A 22,673-nucleotide genomic window follows, 5' to 3' on the forward strand; every position below is an offset into this window, starting at 1 on the left:
CGTGGGACTCCATCTCACGACTCTGAGATCATGACCTGAGCAGGCACCCCTTTTCTCAAGAATTATTAATAGGACTTGTGACAGATTAGATACAAATATTAAGGAAAAAGAAATCCTGATGAGTGTCAGTTTCTGTCTGGAAAGACCAGGCAGATTGGTGATATTTCATTAACTGAGATAATAAATGGAATAGATTAAGGTGAGTGAGTCAGTAACTTTACTTTTAAACAAGTTTGAGGTTTTTATTGGAAATCTAAGCAGGTAACTCTTGAGTTGGAGATACTGTATAGGAGTTTGATAATGAGGAATAGAAATACAAACCATCACCACTTAGATAGTTGTGAATGCTGTTAGTCTATTCCTTTGAGATTATCCAGGGAGCTCATGAAGAAGAAAAAAATGAAGTATAGAACCAAGTATTGGCAGTATCTTAGGGATGGGCAGAAGAGGAGGAATCATTAAAGACACATCAGGAGGAAAGGATAAAAAAAGAACTAGAAGAAAGTGTTACCATGTGAAGCCCAAGAAGGGAATGTATTTCCAAAAGTGGGGGTTAGTTAAAAGTGTTAAATACTGAGGCGTGGTTAAAAAGCATAAAGACTGGGGAGGAAAAAAAAAAAGAAGCATAAATACTGGAAAAAGAAATCATCACACTTAACAATTAGAAAGTTTGTAGTGACTTTAAGCAAATAGTTTGAGCAGCTATGCTGTTGAATAATACAGGAGGAGGCCAGGCTAGAGTGCATGATGGCTGCGGAAGTGAAGAGAGCAAGCAGGGCTCTTTCAAAATGTTGGGTAGGGAAAAGAAGGGAGATAAGTCAGAAGCCTCAGAGGGACGAGAGCTTGAAGAGACTCATTATGTTCTCAATATCCCTTTTGTTAAGTTTTGTTTTAAATAAGTGTATGTGGGAAGGGGGTGATTACAGTTACTCTGGATTCTTTTTGGCTTGATGATGTCGCTAGTGCGACACGTAACCACCAGACACTGTCCTAGGCCCATCACATCTTTTAACTCATCTAATCCTCAGGTGTCTTTGTTATCCCTATTTTTAAAATGAGGAAGACGAGATATTCTGAACCTACGTAATTATCCTGAGGCCACTCCACCAGTAAGTAACAGAGACAGGATACAAACTAAGGGATCCTGGCTCTGAGTCCATAGTTTTCCTACTCTGCTGTGTTTCCTTATTGACCCCAAAAGTGATTCCACTTTATTAACAGGTTTTTTTTTTTTTTTCCTTTTTTTAAACAGAAGTTTTCTGGAATGAACATTTCTCAGACTGTTATCTTTAGATTGTCTTTTAAGACCTGCTTCAGATTGCTTTACATTCTTCAGAAACTCATTTCCGGGTATAGAAATAGCTACCTACTGTAGTCCTCTCCAGAGCAGCAGGAATAAACAACAGACCCTAAAGAGATTTGATTCCTGTAAACGGGAGAGTGAACCTTCTAGAAACTCAGTAGACAAATCAACTCCTGCCCTGGTTTAAGCATTTCTTAAGAAAAAAATAAGTGTGTTTTTTGACAGAGGTTTGGTGCTGATGTGATATCAGGTTGTGTCTGCAGCACGTGTGTTTTTTCTCTGCTTTGGCATGCACTCCATGAGCCCTGAGAATGAGCCTGAAATTATCTTTTGTTCTGAGCAATAGAGGTACTTCCAGGCTAGACTTTACAGTCATTGTAGAAGAATGTGAGGAAACACATCTCTGCTCCTGTTTGCACCAGACCTTGGCTGTATTACACACACCCTTTCTTCTGCCAGTCCTGTGACTGACTACTTTCAAGATGATTCATGATTGTTTTCCATGAGTAAATATGCTTTAGTCTAAATCCACTTAGAGCTCCTTTGCCTCCACTTCCCCTTCCCCTTTTTTCCCCTTACTGCAGCTGTTTATATTTGCATTTGGGCAGGCTGATCTCTTAGCCTTAATGCACGTTAGTGTTGTTGTTTTTTAATGTTTATGCTTTGCCTTAGTTAAAGAAAGGTCTGTTTTCTCTGTAAGCCTAGGTATATAATTACACTTATTGATGGTCTCACAGAGGCTGTTTCCTAGAGAGAACTCATTTGTCTGCTCCAAGCTTCATTTACATTGAGGAGATGCCCACACCGATCTGAGTCTGGAGTGGTTATTAAATCCTTTTTAAAACTACTTTCCTTAAGCTTATCTTATTTGTGTGCCCTATTGAAATGTGATTCTTTTCCATGGTGGATTTTTTTTCCCCTTTAACATTTTATTAGGAAATTTTTCAGATATACCAGAAAGGAAAGAATCTTACAGTTAACACTTACATACCCACCACTTGGACTATATCATGAACATTTGCTGTTTTGTTTTATCACCTGTCTATCCATCTGTCCATCTCTTTACCCACCCATCATTTTTTTATGAATTTTGAAGTAAATTACAGGTTTCTGTATTTTTTTTTTAAAAGAAAGATTTATTTTTTAAAAAAGAAAGATTTATTTATTTATTTAAGAGAGAGGGAGAGAGAGCTTGCCCTCAAGTCAGGGTGGAGGCAGAGAGAGAGCATCTTTAAGCAGACTCCCCTCTGAGCGGAGCCTGATGTGAGGCTCAATCTCGTAACCCACAAGATCAAGACCTGAGCCAGAAACCAAGAGTCCGATGCTTAACCAACTGAGCCACACAGACACCCCAGTATACTTTATCAGAAAGCTTTGAGACAGGTGGGATTGTCTTTGCTGAGCTGAGACTGCCAACTCTTGAGTGCCAGGGGTAAGAAAGCCACATCTGCTACTAAATGGTGGATTAACTCATCTTTTTTCCCTTAGCTCAGCTGTAGTTGAAGTGGTAATTTCTCATGGATTATTTCAGTGTTTCTGCCTTAGAAAATCTCTCGGAAGCCAGCTGATATCCCAAACAAACATTTATTTAGGAATATGAACTCCACAGAGAACATCCATTACCTCCATGTCCCACAATGCAGGCCAAAGTGCTTTCTTGTTCGTATGCCCTAAATTTATTGTTGGTACATAGGAAGCAGGGCTTTCTTTTATCATACTGAGCTGACAAAAGCCTTAGGTTCTGAAGTACAGAAATTGTTTCTAGGCTGTTCTTGGCGTCTACAGTTGTTTTACCATATGGTACTAGGCTAATTTTGTCTGTTCTTCCCTTGAGGCTTTTGTGAATTGATTACATTTTTAGAAAATTTTTTAAATAACTTTTTAAAATGTCAAAGCTTTCTCAGTAGAATAAAATATGATGGGAGATGACGTCAACATGAGAACAAGTTCAGAAATTTTTCTCAAAAACTTAAGCATTTAAATTGAGTCTATACTTAATTCCATATTATAAATTAGGATTGGTCATATTCACGAAAGCCCCTTTGATACAAAATGTAAAGTAACCTTGGACCTGAAGAAATAAGTCAGTTAGTGTAGAAATCATATGAGAGTTTCTGTAGCTCTTACCTCTATGGAAAGGTCATTTCTGGCCAAGAATGCAGTTCCTAAAGGGAAACACAAGAGAAGTGAAGGAGGAAGACCATGTAGCCCCTCAGCTAAGCCTAATCAGTCCTGGTCATCAGTGGGATCATTCATGTCACTTTCAGATTTGAAAGTCACGTCCTATAGAACAGTTGCAACATAATATAGTAGGGGGGGAAACCTGGATTTTTGAGTCGGAGTTAGGTTTTGTTTCTAGTTCTGAAACCGGCTGTGTAACTTAAGGTCTCCCTAGGCCTCATTAGACTCATCACAAGCCAACTGATCTATTTTCTCCTTCCTCCCGAGGAGTCCTATCACTGCTCATCCTGATCTCATTATGTCTGTCTGGGTACCCACCAAACAAACTCAGGTACCCAGAAAGCCCCAGGTGGATGGCAGTCACCCACTATCAAGTGACATGGAAAATGGTAGAGTAAGGAGCTCCAAGAATCAGTCCTACCACTGAAGCAGCCATTAGGCAAGTCTGACAGAATCAACTTTTTCAGAATTCTGGAATTGCTAAGTGAAAATTTTAAAAAGGAGATTATAAAACAGTATGATCCCATTTTGGGTTTTTAGATTAAGTATTTATGGTACAGAAAAAAATTCAGAGTATATGTGAGTAGTGTTTCTCTCTGGCTACTGGGAGTACAATTATTATCTTGTTTATCTACTTTTCCTAAGTTTTCTATAGTGAATATGTATTACTTCTCTAAAAAATAGCAAAAAGGAAAATAGAACAGTTTGGCAGTTTCTCAAAAAATTAAACATAGAGTTTCCAGATGACTCAGCAATACCACTCCTAGATATATACCCAAGATAACTGAAAACATATGTACACAAAAACTTGTACATGAATGTTTATACCAGTGTAATTCATAATAGCCAAAAAGTGGGAACGAATCAGATGTTTATCAGATAAATTGATAAACAAAATGTGATATATCCATATAATGGAATACTACTCAACTATAAAAAGAGTGAAGTACTGATACATGCTTCAATATGAATGAACCTTAAAAACGTGCTAAATGAGCCAGACACAAAAGACCACATATTACCTGATAGCATTTATCATGTATGTCCAGAATAGGTAAATCTGTAAAGATGGAAAGTCTTGTTATCAATGTCTAGGAGGAAGGGGAACTGAGGAGTAACAACTAATGGGTGTACAGTTTTCTCTGGGGGATGATAAAAATGTTCAGGAATTGGAATAGTGATGGTTGCACTACTTCTTGAATATATCGTTGAGCCTCAACCAACACAGATTTGAACTGTGCTGGTTGACTCATATGTGGATTTTTTACAGACTACCTTACAGGTACTTTCTCTTACGATTTTCTTGCTAACATTTTCTTTTCTCTAGCTTCCTGTATTGTAAGAATATAGTGTATAGCATGTATGACATACAAAATATGCGTTAGTTGACTACCACTAAGGGTTTCAGTCAGATAGGCTATTAGTAAAGTTTTGGGGGAGTCAGGTGTTACACACGGATTTTCAACTCCATGAGGCATCACCTCCTCCATCTCCCACATAGTTCAGGGGTCACCTGTACTGAAAACCCCTGAACTGTATACTTTAAAGGGGTGAATTTAATGATCTGTAAAGTATAACTCAATAAAGTAATGTTTAAGAAAGGTAAAATAGAGTATGAGCTACAAGCCAGTAGCATTAAAAAGAGTATATTTAGCAAGTTAGAGTCAAATTTTTCACTGAATTCTGTAATTATGATTATGGATTTTTTTAATTTTTATTTTAAGTCCAGTTAACATCTAGTGTTATATTAGCCTATTGTTATAGATTTTATTATTTTATGTTTTTAGTTAGGGATTTTAGAAAAGTAAGTTTTGTTAAAGAAACTAGAATCAGGAAATTATAAGCAATTATATAACTGAATCTCCACAGCCTTTTTTTTTTTCTTTTTAGTGAAAATTTGGAACATTTAAAAATTGTTAGAGGAAATTATTTTCTTCTCACTTTAGAGTTTTGGCTTTATATTTTTAATTATTTGCACTGTTTTTGGAGTTGTTACCATTTTTTTAATGCTCAGTTATTCTAATAGCTTTCAGAGAGTTTTTAATGAGTATGTACATGATGCTTGCTTATGAGTAGATTTTCTCAAGCTGCCATCTCTAGATTCCATTTAATGATATATAGGTGGCTTAAGTATGTTCTAGAATAACATAAGCAATAAAAATAGATTCATTTCCCTCTTTCTCCTGTCCTCATTCCCTTCCCTTGGGTTTTATCCTCCAAAATATAAAAATGGGCTTAGAATATAATACCTTATTCTTCATTAATTATTTCAGTAAGCATTTATTGAGTACCTGCTTTTTGTCAAAGTACTGTGCTACGGTGTTAAAGGTACGAACATAAAATACCTGCTTCCTGGAGCACCTGGTTGGCTAAGTCGGTAGAGCATGTGACTCTTGATTTCGGGGTTATGAGTTCAAGCCCCACACTGGGCGTAGAGCTTACCGAAAATGACAGCAGCAACAACCTGGTTCCAGACAGATAAAATGATACATCTTAGGGCTACTCTCTGAATAGTTAGGAAGGCATTTAACCCAGGGAAGAGAGGTTATAGACAAGACTTCTTTCCACCATCAATAAAATTAAAAGGTTAATCTTTGAAACCAGGTCACATCTATTATGCATTATTAGAAAGCTACTGAAAGTAGAGCCTATGCTTGGCTCTTAGCACATGCCACAACTTCAGAAGCACAGAAATGAGAAAAGCAGTACCAGGTCCCCATGGTATATATAAGCCAAAACTTTTTGTTGGTTTGTTTTGTTTTGTTTTGTTTTGATTGGCATGAATACAAGCAGTAGAGGAGCAAAGACCTAAGGTCACAGTTTCATTTCTGCTTCCTTGACTGCTTAACATGTTGAAGACTTTTTAAACTAGCAGAGCTTTTAGAGGTAAAGAGTTGATGCTGTAAGACATCTGGATGCTCTGCCATAGCCTGGACTCTCCCCCAGGAGCTCCCACCCCGTATCTCCCCACAATCCAACAGCTAAAAGGTTATCGCCAGGCAGAGAAGGAAGCCTGGACGCCGCTTCTGTACTACTTCGGCGTCCATTCTGAGTGCTGGTGCTGGGCCCTCCCCACTATTTAATAATTTTGAACATCACCCTGTCTTTCTGACTGTTCGGTAAATCATTGGCATTTTAATTGTGTTTGTTTTGTACCAACTAGAGTATCAAATGACCCTAGTTCACCTGCTGCTGCTCGTCTGCATAAAAGTGAAGTTGAGTTGTATTATTTGCTGAATAACCCAGGATGCCGTTGTACTGGAACTGATAGTCTCCTAAACCAAGTGGCTCTGCTTCTGTATTTCTTTCAATGATGACAGTTTGGCCTAAGTTGTGTGTTCTCTTATTGTTCCTTCCAGTTCACTTTGCACCTTATAGGCCTCCAGATATCTCCCTGAAGCCTCTGCTCTTTGAAGTGCCCAGCATCACTACAGAGTCAGTGTTTGTTGGCCGGGATTGGGTTTTCCACGAAATAGATGCTCAACTTCAAAGCTCAAATGCCAGCGTCAACCAAGGAGTAGTGATTGTGGGAAACATTGGGTTCGGCAAAACTGCCATCATCTCCAGACTGGTGGCCCTCAGCTGCCATGGAACACGGATGAGACAGATTGCCTCAGACAGCCCACATGCCTCCCCCAAACGTACGTATTTCTTTTTAAAGAACTCCCTGCTTCGTTGCTGAAAGTTTCTGACGTATTAAGCCTTACACCCTTTTATTTTCTGATCTGCAAAACCTGACTTGCTCAAGAGGACCATTAATTCAGAGTTGAGAGAAAGAAAGTAATGCTCGGTTTATATTTAACCCACATATCTAGCAGTCCCCTAAGTGTGACTGAGAAAACCGTTCTCTGGGAATAAATTTATGACTCTTCCCTTCTGGCATTCTGGCTAGCCTGTCCTTTGGACACCGACTCCAGCCTTGCCTGTAAGAGCCGCTCGCACCTATCACCGTCAGCTGCTGCTCTGCCGGGACCCAGGTCTTTTCATTCCGAGCGGGCACAGTCTGTCTGCAGCCTCCGTTTCCTTGCTCTTGATGTCAGTACTGCGCTGCTTGGGCTTGAACTTCATTGTGTCCTTGAAGGATTTCTCCTGCTTCCTTGTGAAAAGATGCTGAGATCTCATGTATATTCGCACTTCTTTCATCACAGAGAGGGCACAGCTCAACGATCACCACCAGGATCTTGTTTATTTTTAAAATACTCATGTGGTCCTTAGTACCAGGCACTCTCTAAGATCTTAACCAATATTAATTCACCCAATCCTCTTATCAACTCAGTAAGGTAGTTCTGTTATCTTCCTGTCACAGAGCAGTGATCTGAGGCTCAAAGAGGTTAAGTAGACCTCAAAAGTTTCAAAGCCAATAAATGGTGAAACAAGAATTTGAGCCTAAGCAGTCTGTGTCAGAGCCCAGTTTCTTATCTGCTTTGCTATCCTGCCTCTCCTTATTGGAGGAACTCATCTGCAGAAAGGAAATAAATAGATGTTCTTCCTATATAACCTGTATGTATAACCAGTCTACCTGGTTTTTATTAGTTATAAGAGAATAAAACCAGAAACTATTGCTCTGCTATTCCAAATCAATAATCTAGCTCACCACAAATTTTCAGACAGCAGCCAGGAGAAATGGTTTGAGATCATAGTAGTTACAGAGTCTAGCGCATGCTGGAAACTTAATAGGAACTCACTTCACATCTTCCAGACATTCTGGTTTCCTAATGAAATTAATTAGCAGGCCCTTTCATTCAGTAGGCAGATTACCTCTGGCTAACTTAATGGATATCTCACATGGAGAAGAACTAGTGTCTACAGAGAAAACTCATTGAATTAAGAGTCCCTGTTTACCAGGGTATGATAAAAATTGGTATGGAAGAATTCCTTTCTCACAAGCAGTAGCATGCTTTATTTCTCTAGGAAGCTTTTCTTAGGTAGATTGGCATTGTGTCATGGGAGCTAAGAGCCCAGAGTTTGAGCCCAACACTCAAGTGACTACACATACTTTGTAACTTGAGAATTCTAATTGAGTCTTTTAAACCTGTTTTCTCATCTGTAAAATGAGGAAGTGATCTTTAAGATTTGTTCCTGTGTTAAAATTCTGTGATTCTAAAAACATATCTTCTTGAAAAGTAGTTGAAATTAACTTTCCAACCTATTCCAGTATTTTCCTTTGAATACTTAAATATCACACCAGACTACATCTTATCTGAGTAATCCAAGAGGTTAACTCTTTGAGTGTGTTAGGAAGAAAACCAGATAGCTAATAGTCTCTCTGACTCCTCGGTGTGTGAGTGTTGCAGATAACAGAATGGTAGGATCCTGTAGGACAGAATAAATCCCAAGGGCAAAAGAGCTGCTTTCTGAGAAGGGTACCTGGGAGAACAAGGATTAACAGAACATAGTCCATGTGCTCCCCAAACAGAGGTTCTTTAGAGGTGGTTCATTAAGTTATTCTCTGACATCCATTGACTTTTATCTGCAGAGATACTCTAAAAATAGCAGGATGCTGCCATTCTTGAGATAAATGTCCATATGTTGTGACTGTAGATTTGCCCTGATAGTTAATTTTCAAAACTTGAAGATGGTGTCAGAGGAGATAGAATATATGTTATATATTTATCAGAATCACACAGAACCAGCAGTTGCCTTGTACAAAATAACTTCTGTTGTAATCTGCCCAAGTCCAAACTACATCCTACCTCTGCCGCCTTCCCAGAGCCACTAGCCCTTAAGAAGGGTCAAGAATAAGTGACTGATAAAGTGTGCGAGCTGTTTTTTCACATTAATCTGTTATTATGTAAGCTGGCACTGGGAGCTTTACTGGCAACAGCAGAATTTCTTTCATTAATGAATAAGAATGATGTCTGTATGGAGAAATGGCTTAATTTTTCCACAGAGTTTAATTTACATCAAGCTTGAATAGGTTTATTTGAATTCCCGATGGCTTTCCTAACCCCCCATCAGCGATACCAATGATAGAGTTGTAGAAATAACGAAAACACGGTAGAAAATCGTTGGAGCTCCCAGCTCCCATCTCTGCATCATCTGCCTCCTTCCTTCGCCCCTGCCTCCTCCACGCTGCGCGGCATCGCCGTGAAAGATGGGAGCCGCTCGGCCTGCAGCCCTGCGCTGCCTTGCTCCGTCCTTCCCCCACAGACACTCAGCCCCCAGCCCGCCCCCTCCTTGTCATTTTCCTGGGAAGGTACAGAAAAACTGTCAAGGCAAGCACTAGCCTGTCATCCTGCTTTCCACCCACACCCCTTCCCAAACCTGACTCCCCCGTCAGTCTCCACCACCACCGTCATCACCCACCCCCCTCCCCAGCACAGACACACAAAGCACAAAAGCATTTTGTAAAAATAGAGCCGTTGTGTAATTTAGGCTCTATTACATTAACTACAAGTATACTCAGTACAGTAGTTAGGGAAGCTCTAATACGAGACTTTCCCATCACTAAAAGTCTCAGTGTAGGTATTGTTTGGATTTGACATTTGCCAACAGCTGCCGGGCCCCCAGCGAGCTGTTAAGTAAGTGACCCCTACCCTCCATGGTCTGTTCACTTCGGAAACAATGACTGTTTTGCCCGTTTCCTGTGCTCATTGACTGCCTACCTCTGAACTTATTCTCCTGTTCTCTGAGTACCAGGCAGAGAGTAAAGCCACTCCTGACGAAAAGGAAGGCATCTCTCAAAAGCCGTAGGTAGAAGACAGGGTATTCAGGCCACAGGGTAATCGCCCACAAAATCAAATACCGGATAAAGGGGAATGGGGTCGGGAGGAGTGAACAACAGAAATGATACAGTGACAGGCACAGAGCTTTACCTCAGTTCACACATTTTCAGTCTTTTTCCACTGCTGCCTCCCACTCCTGTCCTCCTACAGTTATTCTGAGCTCAGCTCCAGTGACCAGAGATTTTACTCTCCCAACTGGGTGGAAGAAGTCTTAATTCAGTCCTGCTGGTGGGGAGTTAAATGAGGACTGCATTCCCCTATTCCTCCTCCTTTTCCATGGCTAGTAACCATCAACAGTCTCCTGATCTGGGTACCCATTTTTATACTGTGAACTGTATCCAAATAAATATATAGTCTATAATTTCTAGTAGGAGATAAGACATTTTCTAAATAACATGAACAAGTGAGATTTTTTAAAAACAGCTTTATTAAGCCACAATTCACATACCACACAATTCACCCATTTAAATTGTTCAACTCAATGCTTTTTGGTATATTCACAGAATTGTACAGCAGTCAGCATCATCGAATATCAGAACATTCTTGTCTCCCCCTAAAAGAAATGCCTATTAGTGGTCAATCTCCATTCTCCCCCTAACTCCTTGCCTTCACCTCTATATAACCACCAGTTTACTTTTTGTCTATGTGGATTTCTCTACTCTGAATTTCATGTAGAGAGAATCATACAGTAGATGGTCTTTTGTAACTAACTGGCTTCTTCGAGTGAGCATAATATTCCATTGTATAGATATTCCATATTCCATATTTTAACTGTTTGTCAGTTGGTGGACATTTGGGTTGTTTTCACTTTTGTGTTGTTATGAATCTTGCTTCTTTCAACACTTGTGTACAAGTTTTTCTGTGGACCTAAGTTTTTATTTCTCTTGGAGTAGAATTGCTGGATAATAGAACAAACGGAATTTAACCAGTCTTCCTTTAACTCGGGGTTTTATGAATATCTCATGCAAACATCTCATCTTTTTAATCCAGATGTGGATGCCAACAGAGAGCTGCCACTCACACAGCCACCTTCAGCCCACTCATCCATCCCCAGTGGAAGCTGCCCAGGAACCCCAGAGATGCGCAGGCGGCAGGAGGAGGCTATGCGGAGACTAGCCTCACAGGTACAATAGGGTTTTCAGGGTGCGGGTGTGCCAGTTCCATTTTGACCTCAAGGGGCAAAGGTAGGGGAACCTTTGGGAAAGTGGACAGAAATGTGTACAGCTGTACCATGAGACCATGGAGAAGAGTTTCTCTTTCTATGCTGTCCCTAGAAAAATATGTTGTCATTATAGAATGAAAGCCTTATTGTTTGAAAGGCCCTCAGAAATAACCAGAGTCCCATAATGAATAGATAAGGAAGTTGAGACTCAAAGAAGTTATATGATTTAGGGACTCAAAGAAGTTATATGATTTACCCAAATCACAGTATAAGCACTCAGTAGTTTATTTTCATTCCTATTTCAAAACTCTTCCTGCTATACTATGCCGTTCATATTTTTTTATATGTTTGGGTTTTAAACTTCTATTTTTTATCTAAGTAATGTCTGCTTGATTTTCAAAAATCAGTTAATGCTCAAAGACTTAAAATAAAAACCAGCAATTCTTTTTCCCTCCTCACCCCAAAGGTAACCACTTTCAACCCCTGAGGCCGTTCTTCTGATCTTTACCTCCACTGTTTCTAAATAATATTCTTATACTGCTATAATTTTTTCATCTGTTTTATGCGTTATCTCTTGCTGCTTCTTATGGATGATGAGAATTTTAGATCTTTAACTTTCCTTCCTCCCTCAATCATCTCTGTACCATTACATCATGATTTTTGTCTGAATCCACCTTATAGTTTTTCAGTATTAGTACTGTGCACGTATGTTTCATTGTGGAACCAAGGGTAACATTTCCTTCTTAAGCAATTTTGCTTTTCCTAGGGTTATGAAATACCTCTTTTTAAATTTTGCTTATTCTTGGCAGGGGGCACCTGGCTGGCTCGGTTGGTAGAGTGTGGGACCATGTGACTCTTGATCTCAGGGTGTGACTTCAAGCCCCATGTTGGGTGTGTAGCTTATTTTACAAAAATTTAAAAATAAAGTAAAATTTGCTTTCTTTTTCAAATCTATAGCTATAATCCATAATCCTTAATAACTTTGTAAAATGCCTCTCAGTACAATTTTCCACATCAGTTACATTTCCCCTGAGAGCTTAGAGCCTTCCATCAAACTCAGCCTGGACCTAGGATGCTCTTAAGGCTTACCTCCTAGCTCTTATCCTGGAAATTCCCATTACTTTTCTTCTGTGTTTGATCCCATGTCATCATCTTCTTTCTTGATTTTATTTCTCATTTTGGTGGAGCACATCCGCCAGTAGCCACTGCACTATGAAATAGTGCACGGGAGGTAAGTTTTTAAAATTTAATGTTTCTAAAAACATCATTATTCCATTCTCATACATTACTGTTTATTTGATGTAATGTAATTCTAGGTTAAAAATTATTTCCTGTCAGAATTTTGAAGACATTGCTCCATTGACTTGAACTTCTAATAATTTTGTTATTTTTTTAAGCAGTAGCCTTTTTCTTTTTTAAAGATTTGTTTATTTATTTATTTGACAGAAAGGGACATTACAAGTAGGCAGAGAGGCAGGCAGAGAGAGGGGGAATCAGGCTCCCTGCTAAGCAGAGAGCCCCATGCGGGGCTAGATCCCAGAACCCTGAGACCATGACCTAAGTCAAAGGGAGAGGCTTAACCTACTGAGCCACCCAGGAGCCCCAATAATTTTGTTATGAAATGATATTTTTATTCCTAATTCTTTTTTTATTAAAGATATTTATTTATTTATTTATTAGAGACAGCAAGCAAGCATAAGTAGGGGGAGTAGCAGGCAAAAGGAGAAACAGATTCCCTGCTGAGCAAGGAGCCCGATGCTAGCCTCAATCCCAGGACTCTGAGACCATGACCTGAGCCGCAGGCAGAAACTTTACTGACTGAGCCACCCCGGCGTCCCTTATACTTAATTCTTTATACCATTTTTTCTCTCCAGAAACTTTTAGGATCTTATTTTTTATCACCATTGTTCTTGGGCCTTTTTTCCATTTATTCTGTTGGTACCTCGTAAGCCCTGGAAATGTTCTTTGATTCTGGGAAGTGTTTTTGTACTACTTGTTGATAATTTTATCACACCATCTGCTCTGTTTTCTCTTTCTACAACTCTTTTTATTCAAAAATTATATTCCTTGGGGGCGCCTGAGTGGTTCAGTGGGTTAATCCTCTGCCTTCGGCTCAGGTCCTGATCCCAGGGTCCTGGGATCGAGCCCCAAATCAGGCTCTCTGCTCAGCAGGGAGCCTACTTCCCCCTCTCTCTCTGCCTGCCTACTTGTGATCTTTCTCTCTCTGTGTCAAATAAATAAATAAATAATCTTTAAAAAAAATTATATTCCTTAATCTGATACTCAAGTTTTCTTAAGCTTTCTTTCCTGTATTCTACTTTTATTTTTCTATTTTGTTTTTTGGTTTAAGAGATTTTCACAACACTACCTTCTAATCCTTCCACAAGGATTGGCTATCATAGTTTTAATTTCCAGTAACTCTTTCTTTGACCCTAGTTGTTCCCTTCTTTTTCACAGCATTCTGTTCTTGTTTTATAGATGCAGTATTTTCTCTTATCTCTTCCTTAGTACTTAAGCACTAGAAAACTGATGGGAAGCTTATGTGTATAGAGAGCTTAACTATACAGCAGTAAGACAGCCCACCAGCCTTTATTGGAAACACCCAAAAGTCAGTGTTCATAAAATTTTTTCCTTGTGCTATTCTTCTTTAGCAAAAAATTCCACCAGTCTCTTTCCTGGAGGATATACATCCTGGGTATGTATCTACAGTTGGCAAGAGAAGAGTCAGAGTTTCACCATTCAGTATGCAGACTTACTTAAGTCCCTACATCATTTTCATTCCTACCCTTGACCCTTACTTTTTCTATGTCTACCAGCCCTAAGTCTATTTGCCCTGGTTTTGTTTCTCTAATGAATATAATTCTCTTTCCTGTGGCTATTGGGGAAGGTAGTCACCTGGCTGAGCAAGGTAGGTGTGGCTATCTGGAGATCTAACTGCCCCTTATATACACTTCAAATAATTTCTGTATTTTCAGTTCCTTTCCTCACCCTCATCTTCCACAGTACCTGGTGCTTCTAACTCCTGTGCTTTTTTGAGGTTTTACAGATAATCTGGCCTAGTCCTGTTGTCATTACCTCCAGCGGGCATTTGTTTCACCTTCTTCTATCTGTTGAGTCATTTATGAATTGTGCGTCTACTTTCCAAGCTTATATATTATAATCTGAGGTTATAGATAGAGATCCCTATAGGTGGAGTTTTATTTTTGAGGATTTTCTAGAGATGAACAAGAGTTTTAAAGTGTCTGTTTCCCATATTCAGAGAAATCTCTTATCATAGTTAATTAGTAAGGAGGAACAGGGAGTCATCTGTAATATCATAAGGTTCTAATTTCTTCATAGAAATCCAGTCCAGCCCAGAACTCAAAGCAGCGTATTTCCCTCAAGTACATTTTTAACCATCCCTACTTATCAGTGGGCTTCTGGAAACAGTCTCAGATTCCCCTCATGTTCATTCCCTCAACTCTGCAACTTTAAAAGACATATGCTTTTTTCTAAATATTTTGTATAAACTAGCTCCCACTTCTTTAGAAGAATCAGAATAAAAACCACTTTGGAAATACATTAAATGCTGAAGAGCTTCCATCATCATCGTCATCAGCTTATTCATTTAGAATGGATGTTTTGAATGCATGGAATGCAAGACTAAAGTTAAGGCAGTGAACAAAACAGACACAGTCCCTGCTGTTTTGTAGCCCACGTTCTTGTGGTGGGAGCAAGCCAATAAACAAACGTAATATGTCAGATCGTGATGAGTGCTGAAAAGAGCTCCAGGAATTACATCTCCCCACATTGTCACTTCTTAGTCTCTCTTTCATCAAGTTTATGTTCAATATTTGGAAAATGTTACATATTGTTAGTAGGAAATTAGTGACTACACTTAAGAAGTAATCTCATTTTCAAGTCCATGATTTCGTGTCTATCTTAAGCAAAATGTAAATAAATCTTTTTTGTGCCTAAAGATGGGATATCTTCAAATTTATATTAAACCTTATAGAAGAAATGGCCCTTTAAATTAAAATTGATGTTGATGTTCAAGATTTGGAAAATGTTTAATATTGTGAGTAGAAAATAAGTGATTATTTACACTTACTCAAGGAATATATTTTAAATTTCATGATTACTTTTTCCGTAAGCAAAATAGAAATGCACATGTTTGTGCTAGAGATAGGATAGTTTTAAGTTTATAGTGAATGTTGTATAAGAAATGGCACCTAAATATCCCAGTAATTGTGCCATGTGTTACATTTTAAGTATATAAGTTTGTTCTTGGAAGCATAGAGCAGAAGCCAGCAATCTTACTTCTCACTATAACAGGCCAGTAAGCAGAAGCCTTTTCAGTAAGATTTTCAAATCAATTAGTATTTTGATGAAGTAAGCTAATATATGTGAATTAAAAGTGTCTGTGAAAAACCTCTTGATTTGATAGACAAAGTTCTTAGTGCCAGTTCTTTACATCAGTAATTATCATTGGTATTTTCAGGACCTAATGTTAGGTGGGGAGGAGAGTGCAAAGGAGCAACTACGGGATGCTAACATTCATGTAAGAAAGAAAGAGATATATAAAAATACATATGTATCTGCTTATTTGTACGAAAGAAATGCAGGAAGGATTAACCAGAAGGAAAAGATACTGGTTACCTAAAGCAGATTGGTGGGATGGAGAATAGGAAGAAATGGGTAATGGAAATGGGGTACCCATTAAGATGAAGAGAGATGTGGTGCTCCTTTGCATGTATCTATTTGTATAGCTGTGACTCCTAGAAACATAGTGATGTTTCACATACCCAGAGCATGATTAAAACCAACAAGTATGTTGGGGTTAGGGAAACCCAAAGTGGAATCCAAACATTTACAAATAAATCTCACTGTATTTCAAGATTTTATCCATTTTATTTAGAGTGAGAGAGAGTGCACACATGTGAGCAGGGAGGGAGTAGAGGGAGAGAGAGAATCCCATGCAGACTCCATGCTAAGTCATGCTGAGTGTGGAGCCCAGTGCAAGGCTCTGCCTCACAACGCTGAGGTCATGATCAAGATTTGGAGCCAAAATCAAGAGTTGGACGCTTAACCAGCTGAGCCACCCGGGTGCCCCAAACCTAACAGTATATCAAATGGGTAACATGACCATACCGAAGCACGCAGTTTAGACGACAACATCTTGACTGTATACTATAAGGCTAGACAAAAAGAGGTGTGCATAATGCTATATTCTGATTAATAAGTGTGTTTCTCACAGGAGTATGGTTAGCAATTCTGAAAATCCTTCATGTATGTATTAGAGAATGGATCGAGTAAATAAAAATATTGTAAATAGCAACCCCAGGTTTCTCATTGTTAGAGAAGGAAGTTAACAAATGAGGAAAGGGAAATTGAAAGTGAGCCAGGTGGCACTGGATTGAAATCTAAGGTATCAGTGTATATTCACAATTTTTAATATGTATATCTGTATCTGTAGCTACTTCTATAGATATATTTAGAGAGAGATACAGAAATATAGATGAATCTTTGTGTGTGAATTAGTGTATGTATGTGTATTTCCTAGCTCTCTCCACCAAGAGGGCCCCAAATCAAAGGCACTTCAATAGCACTAAGCACACCTATTGTTCAGATCTTGTTTTATAAACACCATTCTCCAGTAAAAGAAAGCAGGGCTCTGAAGAAGTTAAATGATGCCAGGTCTGGGGTAGAGTAAATTTAAGATGAGCCTGGAGCATGTTATGGTGCCAGAAAATAAGAAAGTGCTTTTAAAAAGATTGGGGGTGGCGAGGTTGGGGGACTTCTTGAAAGAACACAGATACCAACCTGGAAGGATTTCTAAGATTTCCGAGAAGGAAATCCTAATGGCTGAAGCTGGAGCAAAGTGACAACAAAATAAATATAGTACTGGATATAACTAATGGAATAAAATAATTCCATACTTAAAATCACTCAAGTAAACAAATGAGACAGGAGGAAGGACAGCTCGCTCTTCCAGTAGAATTCCAATAGTAAATGTAGAAGGAAAAAGGGAGGAAATAGAGCATCACTCTCAGGCAAACACATGGTAGTTGTTGCAGACAAGATCCACTGATGGATAATAAAATCATTGGGCAGAAATTTGAGGAGAAACAGGATTTGCATTGTCTCCAAGTGTCTCCCCCAAGATATTTATTAATTACTAAGAGAAAGAGAGTAACTTTATAGTAGACAAATCTGGCAGAAACCTTTACCTTAACCAAGGTGATCAAGGTCAACATCACCAGTAACAAAACATGTCAACATCGCAGGCCCCGTGATGGGATCCACTGAGAAGGACACAACACTGTTTTGGTGGTATTCTTGCCCAGAAATCTCAGTTGGATTATGAGGAAAACATTAGACAAACCCAAACTGACATTCACCAGAATAACTGATCAGAACTCTTACAGACTTACACTCACAGGAATGTGAGGAGAAATAACAACTAAATGTGATAACGGGACCGAAAGAATCTTGGGACAGAAAAAGGACATTAGTGGAAAACTGGTAAAATTTGAATAATGCCTTTAGTTAGTAATGTTGTGCCAGTGTTATTTCCTAGGTTTGATAATTATGCTATGATTATATAATATATTAATAAAAAGAGAAGCTGGGTGAGGGATATACAGAAACTCTGTGTACTACTTTTGCAACATTTCTTTAAGTCTAAAATTAGTTCAAAATTAAAAGTTAAAAAATAAATAAAAGTCCTACTGCCAAAAAAAAACCAAAAAAAAGTAGATCTCCAAGCTGGAAAATTACTGAGGCAGAACCCAAGTCTGGAGGCTCTTCTTAGCCTCCAGCCCCAGGATAAGGATTAGAGTCAGAGTTGAGGGACTAGGAAAGGCAAGCAAAGGTCCTTACTCATACTAAACCTCCAGGTCCCTGGAAATATTAGAAGACACACTAAAGTGTTGGAAGGGATGTGCTGAGCTAGGAATCATTCAGGTGGGGATGAGGGACTTCAAGGAGTGATGAAAATGAGATCTGGAGTAAGACTATGAGAGCAGACCTGAAGGGAAAATTTAAATAGCACAAGTGCCAGTCATTATGTAAATCAAGTTTTTATTTCCAGCAGAATTCCTGATAGTCAGAGCTGTCCTTTTCTTTATGTGAGATTAGCTTAATCCTGTCACAGATTATTCATTTCAAGTAGAAAACAGTCTTCGGAGAGTGAAGGTCTGGGATTTTTAACCGGAGCCTGACAGGTTTGCAGCCACTCAGTCATTTGATTTTGATGAGGATTATACTTCATCTTATTTCTTACATACAACACTAAATCAAAGCTTTTTTTATTTTTTTCTTTAAGATTTTATTTTTTAAGTAATCTCTACACCCAATGTATGACTTAAACCCACATCCCCAAGCTCTAGTTTCATGTTCCACAGAATGAGCCAGCCAGGGGCCCCATATCAAAGTTTCTTTTTTTAAAAGATTTTATTTATTTAACAGAGAGAGAGAGAGATCACAGACTGGCAGAGGCAGGCCGAGAGAGAGGGGAGAAGCAGGCTCCCTGCTGAGCAGAGAGCCCGATGCGGGACTCCATCCCAGGACTCTGAGATCATGACCTGAGCCGAAGGCAGCGGCTTAACCCACTGAGCCACCCAGGTTCCCCTTAAAGTTTCTTATACCCAAAGCTAGTCTTTTCTTTTGTCTATATAGCCTACAAACCTGCCTTTTTCTTTCTTCCCTCATAGGAGTAATCTAAAATTTACTTACTACTGGGGTGTCTGGGAGGCTGTGTCAGTTAAGTGTCCTACTCTTGATTTTGGCTCAGGTCATGATCTCAAGGTCATGAGGTCAGGCCCTGCATCAGGCTCCGTGCCCAGTGTGGAACCTGTTTAAGATTCTCCTTTCCCTCTGCCCCTCCCTTCCTCTGCCTCTCTAAAAAAAATAAATAAGTAATATTTACTCTCTATCTTTCCCAAAGAATTAATATAATTCTGGTCATATCTGACATATTTTGACTAGAATTATTTTAATAAAAAGTCTAGGGATTTAACATTAGAAAAACTTTTCATGGAGAGAAATTAATAAAGAGGCATAGCTGAAAATGAAATTTCAACAAATCATCATGAGAGACAAAAATTCAAGGAAAAAGATTCTGCCTGCTAATTTATTGGGGGTAGACTAATTCTGAATCATTTCCAAGAAGTTGACATGATAGTGATTGAACACAAGTGGCCATGGTAACTTTCTCAAAGCTGCAGGAAAAAATCGAATACCATTGAACACTGGTGCAATGAGAGACTGAAGAAAAAAACTACATTAGCAGACTTGTTTCGTATTTGTATATACAGGAAAAGTCGTAGATGATATCAACACACAATTTGGAGGAAGCACCAGCTAGGTTTGACAGATGAACCTGTGTTTGTTGGTTACTATGTGTACATGTTCTATGTACGTATACTACCAAACTGCTTTGAAATGTCTAGTAAATAACCTGTTTTGAGCCACAGTGCAAATTTCGTGAAAATGTTGAATGGTCTTTCTACCTGAATTTTCCAAAGCGGTCGAGACTTTATATTTGGAATGCTGAAGAAATATTTCAAACTAAAAGAAAGAAAGGTAGCCCCAGAAGGGGTAGCTTTAGCAGTGTCCTTTGTTAGATAAAATCTCATTCAGCCTAGAGCACAGATGAATTTTAATAAAATCAATAAGAGAAACCTCTTCCTAAATTTCATAATTTTTAATCTTAAAACTTCTATCCCATTACTTTAGGTAAAGGGTAAGTTCAGCTGATTTGCTCAGCTTTGCTTCACCTCAACATGTGGAAGCTATCAAGGTAAAATATGATGAAAGTTCGTATTGATTCAGAGGTTTGCTATTTGCTCTTTATGAAGTGAATATTTGTATCCACGTGGATATAACCACCGACATTTCACTGTTCATTGAGAGGAGAGATCAGCTGCTGCTAGGTTTTCTCTTTGGCTCTTTACATTGTGCTTAAGAAAGGTCTAATAAAACAGTGACCAGTCTATCTAAAGGAAAGAGTGGAGATTTTTAAAATGTAACTTCTCACTTCCAATTCCAAATTATGATCACATCTCATTGCTTCACTCACAAACAATTTCTATCCTCAGCTGTCTATGGATAGTAACATTTCCCATATTAAATTTTTCTCTGTGTGCCCAATGAGAAAGATTTTGGGTGTTTAAAGAAAAAAAGTAACATTTCTAGTATTTGTTAAAGAGCAAGAATGACCTGTAGATGAGGAGTCTTTTCAAAATGGAACACTTTAGGGGTACCTGGGTGGCTCAGTCCTTAACTGCCTGCCATGCCATCAGCTTGGGTCATGATCCCAGAGTCCTGGGATGGAGCCCCGCATCGGGCTCCCTGCATCTCCCTCTCTCTCCCACTCCCCCTGCTTGTGTTCCCTCTCTTGCTGTGTCTCTCTCTGTCAAATAAGTAATAAAATCTTTAAAAAAAAAAAAAAAAAACAACAACACAGAACACTTTGGTGGATGACTGCTCCCAGGGCAGTTTTCATCTGCCTAAAGGCACAAAGCCAGCAGCCAGAAAAGAAAGAGTCTACAGAACTTGGATGATGTTGATGACGATGGAGAGGCGGGTAGGACAATGATGGTGATGGCGGCGGCAGCCCACATCGCTGTGCATCTTCTTTGTGCTGAGCACCATTCCACGTGGTCTCCTTACGTTCAGGCTGACTCTCCCCTGCCAGTTTCATGTTACCTCTTCAGTATTGTCACATCCGTGGGTAGTACTGAGCCAACAGAGTGCTGTAGATTAAAATCACCCTCTGCACTTAGCTTGAGGCAGAGAGAACAGCCAGAAGGTATGGAGTGAGCTCTGTGCAAGTTCAAACAAACCAACAAAAAACCCAGAGCTTAAAACCAGGCTCTAGCCAGACAGCCCAGATGGATGGATGAGATTAAGACTCACGCATTTTCTGAGTTCTTTGAATGTAAGACCGGCAGCTAACAAAAATCTCAGTCATTTCCTTTTTCCTGTCATCTTATTCTGGTTGTCTCTGGGCGCTAGAAAATACTAATGATAATTCCTAAATCTGAATTATTTTTTATAAAGCTATTTACAACATTAATTTTAAAAAGTAAGGACTTAATAAGTTATATGTGTTTATTGAGATTAACAAGGGTTTTCTGGGATCATTTTAGTCCTAACGCTTTGATACAAGATTAGACTTTCTCCTGTATGGTTCCATGCTGAATAAATATTAGATAAATGTACATCTTTATGCTCTCAGGCTTGTTTCCCATTTCTTAAAATCTAAAACCCAGATTCTGCAAAGGAATCTTATCATCCAAAATTCAGCTTGCATTTATAAATTTTAATGGTAAATTATATGTGTATACAGTAGAAATACTGTACCAAATTTCTGTCTCAGGTAAAACAGGCCGTTTCTGAGATAGCAGCTTTTGTTTTTACTTGAAAAAGTTGTGGAATGGGGAGACAGAAGACCGAGTTAGAGAACGATCCTACGGTAACCGTGGCCACTGCTCTTGTTCCTGACAAACCTGTTGGCCCTTTCGTCTCTCTCCTCTAGGTGGTTGCCTATCACTATTGCCAAGCAGATAACGCCTACACCTGCCTGGTCCCAGAATTCGTCCACAATGTCGCTGCCCTGCTCTGCCGCTCACCTCAGCTGACGGCCTACCGGGAGCAGCTGCTTCGGGAGCCTCACTTACAAAGCATGCTGAGCCTTCGGTCCTGTGTCCAAGACCCCATGGCCTCCTTCCGGAGGGGAGTCCTGGAGCCCCTGGAGAATCTCCACAAAGGTACAGATGGGGAGCTCAGAAGGCGAAAGGTGGAAGCTTTGGAGCCCAAGTTTACCTAGAGCGTGTCCTAGAAATGATTTTTATCACATTGCCAAAACCCAGTGTGCCATAACTGATGTCCCACAGGATACAGTTAACAGAGAAAAGATTTTACTCGAAAAAATGAAAATTCCTACAGGAACTGCTACTTCTTTCCTCCTTTCCTCTAAAAATTCTCATTCTTGCTTCCAAGTAGAATACATTTTTCTTGTACTCAAGGTAGTAGAGCTTCTAGTCCTCTCTGTAGAGTTCAAAAAAACCAGTACAGCCATGGCCCCCCACTCCATGTTGTAGAGTTCGTGTGGTTAGAAACCTCCTCATCATAATATTTGGGGTTTTTTTTTTTTTCACTCCATAGTCAGGTAAAATGAAATGGCATCTATGGCTACACAACTCTGTGTATGTCCTAAACCTCAGCTTTCCACAAAAAAACTATGTAAAGGGTATTTAAGATATGTTTAAGAAATGGGGGGGGATAAAATGGAATCCCATCTCCCTCGTATTCATGC

At 39.2% G+C, this 22,673-nt stretch overlaps 1 protein-coding gene across 10 annotated transcripts in view; it reads left to right on the forward strand.

Annotated features, from left to right (window-relative positions):
• The window catches only part of TANC2 (tetratricopeptide repeat, ankyrin repeat and coiled-coil containing 2), a 365,737-nt gene that overhangs the window by 261,061 nt on the left and 82,003 nt on the right, over positions 1-22,673 (forward strand). For all 10 annotated transcript variants that reach the window (XM_032321490.1, XM_032321491.1, XM_032321492.1 and 7 more), the window contains 3 exons: positions 6,844-7,125; positions 11,200-11,333; positions 21,894-22,125. In XM_032321490.1, coding sequence (XP_032177381.1) covers positions 6,844-7,125; positions 11,200-11,333; positions 21,894-22,125 — 648 coding nt within the window. The remainder of the gene's footprint in view (positions 1-6,843; positions 7,126-11,199; positions 11,334-21,893; positions 22,126-22,673) is intronic.

The sequence above is a fragment of the Mustela erminea genome, chromosome 18 (genome assembly GCF_009829155.1).
Source record: "Mustela erminea isolate mMusErm1 chromosome 18, mMusErm1.Pri, whole genome shotgun sequence".
In the NCBI taxonomy this organism is placed as follows: domain Eukaryota; kingdom Metazoa; phylum Chordata; class Mammalia; order Carnivora; family Mustelidae; genus Mustela; species Mustela erminea.